General features: G+C 41.3%; 1 protein-coding gene across 1 annotated transcript in view; it reads left to right on the forward strand.

Annotated features, from left to right (window-relative positions):
• LOC140200842 (uncharacterized) overlaps positions 1–9,071 on the forward strand; it is a 173,829-nt gene extending 164,758 nt beyond the window's left edge. The window contains exons 16-17 of the mRNA XM_072264474.1: positions 5,877–5,915; positions 9,007–9,071. Of these exons, the coding sequence (XP_072120575.1) occupies positions 5,877–5,915; positions 9,007–9,009 (42 nt within the window). The 3' untranslated portion in view covers positions 9,010–9,071. The remainder of the gene's footprint in view (positions 1–5,876; positions 5,916–9,006) is intronic.
• Positions 9,072–10,971: the final 1,900 nt, after the last annotated feature.

A 10,971-nucleotide genomic window follows, 5' to 3' on the forward strand; every position in this document is an offset into this window, starting at 1 on the left:
CTCTTCACGATCATGCCGCACGCATGGCACCCACCTTCACACCTTCTCCAAACCGGTTACACATAAGACGCAGCAAAACCAGAGGTGACATCATCACATGCCGCGATATACCATAGACAATGGATGTACCTTTGTTATACTGCAACTTAATTATCAACCTTTAACTTTAACTAGAAAATAGTTACAAACAAATCATTTAAAACGTATACCCAACAAAGTCAAATAAATGCCCTAAGGGCAACACGCTCCCCGCCTGACCTTTGTAAGGTCACTATAAACATGGTACAGTATAGAACTTTAGTGCCTAGATCAGTCTTTAGGTAGAAGTAGAACAACCTCTGTAACTGGTCTCAGGTTTCCTTTTCAGGGTTCGTTGTAAAGATGTGAACCGGTTGACTGCCTGTTCTTTGTTGTTTGGTAAGCGCTGGCGCGGTACTCTGAATGGTAGTGGGGTGACCCAGTTGTTCGCTTCCACTCTAAAGACCTTTGTGTCCATTATTTTTAAGAAGATGGCATCTTCCACCGATGGAGCAAGTTTATTATCGTGCTTAGTTTGGGCAAAGACTGACTGTTCCAGTGTCTTCTCAGTTACTTTACTATGCTCGTGCCTTTGTTGTGCTTCCTTGATACACGCAACACTTGTGGAGGGCTGAGAAATTGAATGGCGGCCTCTTTCTAGCACGTTAGTCTTGAGCGTGTTAACTGTCGGTTTGTGTACGTTGCCAGGGCACACCTCTCCTATCACCACCCAGCCCAGATCCAGACGTTGGGTGAAGGGGGCGTTGTGTGGTCCATTGACCTGCTGCCTGACTTTGTGCACCCTAAGAACATCTCTTCCGAGTAGCAGGAGTATTTCTGCTTCCGGATCCAGTTCTGGGATGTGCTTGGCAATGTGATGGAGATGGGGCTGGTGTAGCACTGCACTTGGCGTTGGAATCTCGGATCAGTTATTTAAGATCTCATTGCACTCTAAGAGTGGAGGAAGACTGATGACAAATTTGCCATCCAGCGACTCAAGCTGGAAGCCTTCTGCCTTCCTGTCATATGTTTCTGCGATGCCAGAGCAAGTTCTGAGGTAGTATGGGAATGGATTACCCTTTACGCTGAACAACTCGGAGAACTCTGGTCTCACTAGTGAGCGGTTGCTCTGGTCGTCCAGAATTACATAGGCTTTGATGGCCTTGTCTTTGGCTCCCTTAGGAAGGCAGATCTTTGAGCACGAACGGCTTGACTGACCTGGACTGCAAACTTCTGTGCAGCTTGAGCTGACAATAGTTGTATCAGAGTGATGCTCTCCCTCCCCGCCATCCTCTTGTGGGAGTGGAGGAGCCTTGGCAGTTTGCGGTGACGGGCCGAGATGCATGGCCCCGTCATGATTAGTGCTGTTACGTTCTGAGCACTTTAAGAGGAACGTACACTCTTTTGCGAGGTGGGAGGTAGAGGAACAGCACTTAAAACATGTTCTTTTTGCCTTGAGAAGGGCCTTTCTTTCGTCAAAGGGTTTGTTTCGAAACATTCTGCATTTTTTGAGGGGGTGGGGTTTGTTGTGCAATGGACAATTCTTGCTAGGGTCATCGTTGATTGTGGAGACTTCGGTTTTATGCACGGAGACGGGTTTATTGATGACAAAATTGTTCAAAATGGGTTTGACTGGGTTGGTGTGAGTGGTGGTGCTGCCTTGATTCATGAAGCTAGGGTCGTTTCGCCTCTTTACCTTCTTGCACACAAACCCACTAAAATACTCAAAGGGAGGGAATTGACCACCGTTCTCTTCCTTGTACTCTGAGCCAATAGACACCCATCTTTCCTGCAGCCTAAATGGAAGTTTGTCCACAATTGGTCCAACTCCTCGTGAGGTATCCAGATATGACAGCCAGTTAAATAGCTGTCTGCTTTAGCACCTTGAATCTCTATAAGTAAATCTCTGAGTTCTTGTAATTTAGTGTGGTCCTTGGCTGACACCCGAGGAAAATTGTCCACCCATTGAAATAGCGCCTTCTCAATAATTTCAGGGGCCGCATAGCGGTCCAGAAATCTCTCCCATGCTTTGTGTAAGGCTAGCTTGGGGTTGTTGATGTACACTGAGCGTATGCGTTTCACCTGTTCCCTTGATTCCTTTCCCAGCCATTTAGTCATAAGGTCCAACTCTTGGGTTGCTGTGAACTGGACTCCACCGGTGGCACTGGTGAATGAGGAGTACCACGCATGGTAATTTTCAGGCTTATTGTCAAACTGGTACAGTCCTGAATTGACGAGGTCTAGTCTCGCTAAATACTGTGCCAAGGGTTCTGCTGCAGGTGGCGTGCTAGCTGGGGGAATATGTTGGGGAACATATGACTGAGCGTGTACGTTCATGATGGAATTTGATGTTCTGACTTCAGGCTTTGTCTCTGATCTCGCCGGATCTGGTAAGTTTGGTGTCAGGAAGTATTCGTAGTCAGCCCTTTCATAGTTGAATTTGTGGCAAGGTTGCAATTGTGAGTTGTCTTCCCCAGGTGAACTCGATGCCACGAAGCTTCCCTGTGATTTCACATGAGATGGGACGCCAACAGGCAAGTATGGAGAGGGAGAATGAACCTGCAGGTCAATTTGAGATTGGACGTATTCGCTGGTGCGTTCCAATTTGGCCCTTTCTGACATAGATTTTCCTGTTTCATCTAGAACGTGCATTTCTTCAACGTTTTCCAACACTTGTGCTTCTACCGCGGCCGCATCAGCTTCTGGTTGTAGCGTCAGCACTTCTAACTCTGTATCTATCCTTGCCTTTTCCGACTGGTTTTCTGCTTCTCTGGCAGCCTTTTCCTTCTGGTTTTCCGCTTCTCTGGCAGCTCTTTCCATTTTCAGTTTTGCTTCTTGGTTAGCACATGACGCTTGCACCTTGGTGGCTTCTGCTTTAGCTCTTGCGAGGGCAGCCACACTTGTCGACGTCCTACTGCTCTTGGCACTGAGTGCAAGCGACTTGATGCTTGATCTCAAAGCCATCGTACCACTTGTCGAAATATCAATGACTACGACTTTTCACTGTAATGTTCTCTGACGAAACACCAAGTTAAACCAGGGGCCAATGAAGACAGAGTCATAGTAAGGTTAATCATTTACTGTGCACTCTTCCACATTAACATCGTATGGTGAAAACTGTTGATAAAAAAATACAAACACATACAGCGTCTGTTTCATTCTGGAGACCACGCGCGCGCTCTTCTTTTAGCGAGTGTCTCCAGCCACCCCGCGTAGTGGGTGAGGGGGTCCCATCAAACCGCCACCGTGCTTGAGCCGACCCCGCGTTTGAAATTGAAAAGCCGGCACGTGCACCGCCCCAACTGCCGCTGCCTTAACAGAAACCGTGTTAATATTTTTACTTGAAATACATTCTTATGAACTTACAGCGTTGCTGCTATAATGTTTCTTTGTGGGTAGAAACGGAGCTCTTCATGACCATGCTGCACGCATGGCACCCACCTTCACACCTTCTCCAAACCGGAGGTTACACATAAGACGCGGCGAAACCGGAGGTGACGTCATCACATGCCGTGATATAGATATATAGATAGATAGTTATACTTTATTAATCCCAAGGGAAATTTGGTTTCGTTACAGCCGCACCAACCAAGAATAGAGCGTAAATATAGCAATATAAAAAACTCCAACAATCAAACAACAAAATGCAAACTATACCAGATGGAAAATAAGTCCAGGACCAGTCTATTGGCTCAGGGTGTCTGACCCTCCACGGGAGGAGCTGCACGTTCGATGGCCACAGGCAGGAACGACCTCCCGTGCCGCCAAGTGTTGTATCATGGTGGAATGTGGCCGAAGTCCAACAGTAAAAAGTTCAATATCCAGTCTGCAAACATGTTCCTCGATCGTAATATACCCTGGATTGCACCATCCATTGTTAACCAGAACAGTAAGCACCAAACTCCTTTACGCTTACCCCTCTCAGTGCACTTCCGGTCAGCCGGAACAGTATTACCCACCGATCTCCTCTTCTCCAAAAGTCTCTGTTGTCTCGACCCGGTCCTCCTTCCTTGGCTTTGTGATCCCCCTCTGTGTGTTTTCCTCCCAATTGCAGCAGGGGTGTCCACCGCTCTGTTCGCTAAGCCGGCTGGTCTTTGCTGGTCCGTGAAATACACAATGCGACCTTCCTTCTGTCCCGCGAGTCGGGATGTAACCATTTCCAGCGCTAAAGAAAACCCAGATAAAACTCTCTCTACCAGCATGTTTATACCATAAACAATGAATTTACCTTTGTTATACTGTAACTTAATTATCAACCTTTAACCTTAACTAGAAAACAGTTACAAACAAATCATTTAAAACGTAGACCCAACAAAGTAAAATAAATGCCCTAAGGGCAACAGAGAGGTGAATCTCAGAGAAGTAATCTAAGAACTTAAATCCTGCACTTTCTAACAACTTAGACCATAGAGTTGTGAGAATTCAATTCCTACCTCACCTCAGAACTGAACAAGGCTGGCCCAGAACATGAGGACACGTAGATCCAAGGTGCATTGGTAAATTGGATCCAAAATTGGCTTGGTTTTGGGAGGAAGAAGGTAGCAGTCAAGGGGTGTTTTTCTGACTATTACCATAAGCCTACTGCAGGGACTGATGCTACAACCATTGCTATTTTAACAATTATATAATTGGATAATAATGCAGGTAGACTGATTAGTTAGTTTGCTAACAAACAAAAATTAGTGGAGTAGTAGAGAGCATAGGAAATTATGAAAGGATACAGAGGAACATAGATCATTTGGAAAGTTGGGTGGATTGGTAATAGATGGATCTGGATCCAGACAAGTGTGAGGTAATGCATTTTGAGACATTAATTACTAACAGGGCGTATACAGTAAACGGCAGACCTTAGGAATGTTGATGTACAGATGGACTTCAGAATGCATGTTCATACTCACTGAAAATGGTTACGCAGGAGTACAGGGTAAAGAGGAAGGCCATCAGCATGCCTGCCTTCAAGTGCCGAGGCATTGAGCATCAGAGTTGGGACATCATGTTGCAGCTGTAAAATCTTAGTCAGGCTGCACTTGGATTATTGCCTGTAGTTCTGGTTACCGCACTACAAGAAGCATGTGGAAGCATTAGAAAGATTGCTGAGGACATTCACCAGAATATTGCCTGGAATGGAGATCTGTACTTATACAATGGATGGGTTGAGTTTATTCTCACTGAATTACAGGAAGCTGAGGAGTGAACTTACAGACATTTATAAAATTACGAGGACCCAAAAGGCTAGATAAGTAGAGCCTTTTTCTGTAGTATCTAAGACTAGAAGGCATAGGTTTAAGGTGAGAGAGGAGAAATTTAAAGAAGATCTGATAGGCAGGTTTTTCACACAGAGGGTGAGGAAAGGTGCAGCTGAATCATATCGTTTCCTCACGGCCCGGTAGCACATGCTTTGCGGCCCGGTATCAGTCCACGGCCCGGTGGTTGGGGACCGCTGGATTACAGTATTGAATGTCAAGTTGTAATCAATAAACGGTAATCTGGTGTATGTTTTGCTGCTGACTAGGTGCTCAAAAGCAGAGCGGAGAGCCAGTGAGATTGTGTCCACTGTAGACCAGTTGTTGCAGTAGGTATAGCTCCTTGCTCAGGCACGAGTTAGTTCTGGCCATAACCAGCCTCTCAGAGCACTTCATGCAATACCAGGACAAGTTCTCTTTACAAGCACGCTGGATCAGCTCTCAGCAGTTTCTGTTTATCTTGAAGATTTAAGCATCTTGCTGAAAGATAGTCTTCAAGAAATGGCATGGTCTTCAAATGATTCCTATAAAGAGTTTTAGAAAGAAAATGTGTGACTTAATCAGGATCAGTTAATCTATTAATTCCTTACATTCCCATATCTGTCTTCACCACAGGGCCCTGATGGTCTGCCAATTCCAGGATGTTGGCACAAGGTAACACTCTTAAGCTTGCTTAATTCCAACAGGAACAGTTGAACCATAAAGTTATTTCTTTGCTTTCTGAAAATGAGCCTATTGTGTTAAACAGAAGGTCAAGACTTGTTCAAAATGTACAAGAGGAGAATGAGCAAAATGCTGGCCAAATCTAGTGGACTCAAACAAACATATAAAGGCAATGGATAAAATAAGATGTTACATAAGGTAACGCCTAGATAAAAGAATACTTGGGAAAATTATAAGGTCATTTGATCTTTAGTTAAACTGCATGGCAGTTAGGATTTGAAGTAGAATGAAACAGATTTAATTCAGGCTATTTGAGACAATCTCAAGTACAATCTGTACTTATTTTTATATTGACACTATGGCCCTAAATAAACATCACTGTACTAATGATACAATCAGCCATGACCCCATTGAAGAGCTCAAAGGAGAAAAGCCTTAGGATTGGGCTCAGGGTGCTGGAAATAAAGGGTGAATCCATATACTGACTACAGATTGTAATTCAGAAGAGGTTGTGGGAAGAGACTGTAATGTTACAAGGAGTATTCAGTAATAGGGCATTATTAATACCCATGTCATTGGGCATGGATTTAGAAAAATGCCCAGTTACTGGCAAACTCTTTTTCCTCCCTTCAGTGAAGGCTAATTAGCATGCACTATAAAATTCCTGATGGATCAACAATTCTATCTGAAAGTCTGTATGCTGGAAGATATTGCCAATGAACAATATGGGTTGACTGCAACCATATTATGGGAATGGCTTTTCAAGTTTACTTAACCAATCTAACAGTGAAAACTCCCTTGGTTATTCAGCACAGATATAACCTGCAACAAGTAGGTTGGTTAATGGGACCTAAATCAAACAGATCTCTCATGTTATCCCTTATATCAGCCAGCCTCTTGCGTCTTTTCCTCCATTTGTACAGAAAACCTGATCAAACATCCATAGCAACTCAAAGTACCCAACCATGTTTCATTCTGGAGGCTTTTTAATCTCTTTAACTTGTTCAATTTAGTAGCTTCAGCAAAGCACACCTACGTCTATCTACCAGATGATCCAGGTTAACTACTTGTGGTATTGTGGCAAACCAAGGCAGCTTACTAGGCAGTTTAGGCATGCTGCTTTACTTTCTTTTAACCCTCTGTGTAATCCATGCCCACTGACTTGTGAAAACGGCAGTTTCTCACAGTACAACAAACATGTAAACATTGTGCAAAGCTTTCCTAGATCCTCAAGCCCATCCTTCCCAGCATGGGACTGGTGAACAACTCCAATATCACATGCACAAGCCTATTCATAAAGCAACAGTGGAGGAGGGAAGGGGACGGGAGGAGGTGATGATCGGGAGGACAATCATATAGGCATGGGTGTGGCAGAGATCGGGGGATATGGTTGAGGAAAAGATCCAAATGGGATGGATTTTTTTTATCAGAGAGGTAGAGTGTTTTGGAGGGGCATCAGGGAACCTGAAGAAATCATCAGGAGTTGGGAAATGAAACAGACTTTATCACTAATACTGGAGCAGGCTTCAGTTCTCAGGTTAAGAGCTGACCTAAGGCTTGTAGCATTCACATGCCTTGCTGCATGGGGGAATTTCAACTACAGGCGCCAATCAAATATTTGCTGCTCTATGAAGTCACTGTCACATGCTCACCAGCCGATATTTGCACAGAAATCCTGATCAAACATCCACACGCACTCAAAGTACCCAGCCATGTTTCATTCTAAATTTTCTGTAACAGAAGTTCTGGGTTCAAGAGATTCTGCAGATGCTGGAAATCCTGATAATCCGTGAATGAGTCCTGAGGAAGGGTCTTGGCCCAAAATGTCGACTCTTTATTCTCCCTGGCCTGCTGAGTCCCTCCAGCATTTTGTGGGTGTTACTCAGAAATTCTAGGCTTATGTAATTCAATTTATTCAGATATATAAGAAATCAAACTTTATGGTAACTTCGGACAGAGTTATCTTTAAAATAGGGAATGAATTTTGACTGGATTCTTGATATTGATTATTTCTTGCATTTTAATCTTATTTTTGTTTTGATTTGTTTTGACATCTATGCAATATGGCAATATTCTAAAATAACTGCAACAGCAAGAGTACAAGGATAATAACTATGTAACTAGAAAGATCTTTCAAATCTTACATGTGGATTAGAAATTCCCGACTCTTACTTGAGCTGAGAGTACTTATCACTCAAATTGAAACTGAAACAAGGTTTTAATAAATAGTTTTTGTTATTTCACTGGTAACCCATGTTACTATTAATCATTAAATGTATTGAACAATGTGATGATGGATTATTTATTCAAATGATCACCCATTTATTTTTAAGTTTTAAAGGAGAGTCTTGCATGTAAAATTAGCATTTAAGCATCTTCTGCTGGCCAGCAATCTTAAATAGGGTTTCTGCCCAATTTCCATCTACCTATTTCCTGAATATTTATCTTTCCCGGCAGTCACTCAGTTTATGGCAGTGCTGCTCGTGTCAGAGGTTCCTGGGTCCCGCTCCAGAGATTTAAAAATCTACGTCTGGGCTGTCCAGTGCTGCGCAAGGGAATGCAGATTCTGCCTTTCAGATGAGACATTAAATCTTGCTTGCTTTAGGATGGAGGTATTAAATAAAAATCAGGATACTACTTTGGGGATGAACTGGTCAGTTAGCCCAGGTGTGCTGGGAATATTTATTCCTCAATAAGCATTTCTATAAATAGTCTACCCGGTCAATAAATTGCTGGGAGGTTGCTGTTGGTAAAATGGCTATTTTATTACTTACAATACAATAGTTACTGCAAGTTAAGAACATTTAAAGAGATGTAAAGTGATTTGTGATAATCTGAGAGGATTGTGCAAAATCTGTACCACATTCATATATTTTTAATTGATAGCGTGGCTAAGATTCAGCAGAACCTGGGACCAGTCTGTGTTGCTTAATGAAATAATTATGATTCAGATTCTCTGCACGATGGAAATGTCAATGGGTTTTGCCAACTTGCCCTGAATTTTGGGTGACTGATAATACCTTCAGTGGACAGAGGTGCTGTAATTTGTATTTATAACCAATTGTTTTGTTTTCTTTCCCAGTGATTACTAATCATCAAGCAAGAGTGTGTACATACTACTAGTGCTTCACCATATTGCACAGAACCTCAACTGATAACGTGTTGAGCCTTGCATATTGGACAAGGATCGGGTTGTATGGGACAGAATATTATTCCTTATTTTCATTTTATCCATTTTAATTAAAAGTGGAAAGAATAAATAACATGTTAGCTATGATAAAATAAATATATTTCACAATTTCAATTGTGGATGTTAAAGCACTAGTGCATTATATAGCTTCAATTGAAGACTGGTTTAGTAACTTCTGGAGATACCTCTAGGCATTGTGATAGTGGGAGTCTAATTATGAAAATGAGTGTTTGATGCTCTCACCGACGTTATTTTGCATGGAGCTGATGTGAAGCCCTTCATGATGCAATTGCTACAATAATAACATTTTCAAAGGTACATTTAATGTTAGAGAAATGTATACGATATACATCCTGAAAAGCTTTCCACGTTTATGTTACCTGTACCCATTCAGGCAAATCCAGGAATAGCTGGAGAGTTGTATCCCTGAGTGTTATTTCTTGTTCTGCTTCTAAATGGAGTTGCCAGTTTGATCGGGCCATATTTATCAACATCTGGACCTATTCCAGGAATATGATCATATAAACTGCAGTTGGTGCTAGCCTGGACATATTAATCAAGATTAATTCGGATCCCTCTTTTAAATAAACTCAGATTTTGCTGTTACTTAATGGTTCAGTTAACAGCACTACATTCTGCAATAGCTGTACCATTTTGATTATGTTACATATAGGAGCTTTCAGAGCTTCCAAACACTGGAAATACTGCCAATCTTCTTCTTTTTCAATATTTTTATTAAATCACTTGCATAGATGAATACAAAATACATTATGATATTATGGAAACAGAAACAAGATTGAAATGCCCCATAACTACTGGTATAGTAAATTAACCATAATTTGAAAAGTTATATTTTATTATAATCTAAAGCAAAATCAAAACCCCATAACAAAACAAAAAAAAGAGAGGGAAAAAAACAGCTGTTTGGTTAAAAGAAAAGAAAATCTCTGACATATAGTCGTAAATTCAAACATATGATATGTTCATCATTGTTCATCATTGATATGTTCATCAACATCTATCATCATTGATATGTTCATCATTGTTCATCATTGCTGAACAAGCCAAAAATTGTGAAAGTAGTTCCAAAAAGGTCCCCATGATGTGAAAAAATCTTGTCTAGGTATAGAAATAGAACATCTAGTCTTCTCTAGATTTAAACATGACATAACATCAATCAACCGTTGGGTATGAGCAGGCGGAGCAGCATCTTTCCACTTAAGCAGCAAAACGCTTCTGGCTAAAAGAGAAATAAAAGCCAAAATATGCAAATTATTCGGCTTAAGAGTAAAATCATTTCCTCCAACAATGCCAAACAAGGCAGTCAGAGGATTGGGTTTAAAGTTTACTTTAAAAAGCTCCGAGAAAGTTTGAAATACTTCTTTCCAAAATTTATCAAACCGTGGGCAGGACCAAAACATATGAATTAGAGAGGCCTCTTCGACATTACACCTATTACAGTATAGAGAAAAATCTGAGCAAAAATGAGAGAGCTTATCTTTAATCATATAGGCTCTATGAACCACTTTAAATTGTAAAAGAGAGTGACACGCACATAACGAAAAGGTGTGAACAAGTTTAAAAATTTCATTCCAAGTATCCTCATCAAATGAAATCTGTAGGTCTTGTTCCCAGAGGTTTTTAATTTTGTCTAACGGAATGTTTCTCATTGCCAACAACATAACTATAAATATTAGAAATAGATCCATTATGAAAAGGTTTCAAAGTAAAAATTGTATCAATTAAATTCTTATCTGGACATTTAGGAAATGTATGAAGTTGACAATGCAAGAAGTCTCTAATTTGTAAATATCTAAAAAAGTGAGCTTTACGAAAATTAATTTAATAGTTAATTAA

This window comes from Mobula birostris, chromosome 7 (genome assembly GCF_030028105.1).
Source record: "Mobula birostris isolate sMobBir1 chromosome 7, sMobBir1.hap1, whole genome shotgun sequence".
NCBI classification, from domain to species: Eukaryota; Metazoa; Chordata; class Chondrichthyes; order Myliobatiformes; family Myliobatidae; genus Mobula; species Mobula birostris.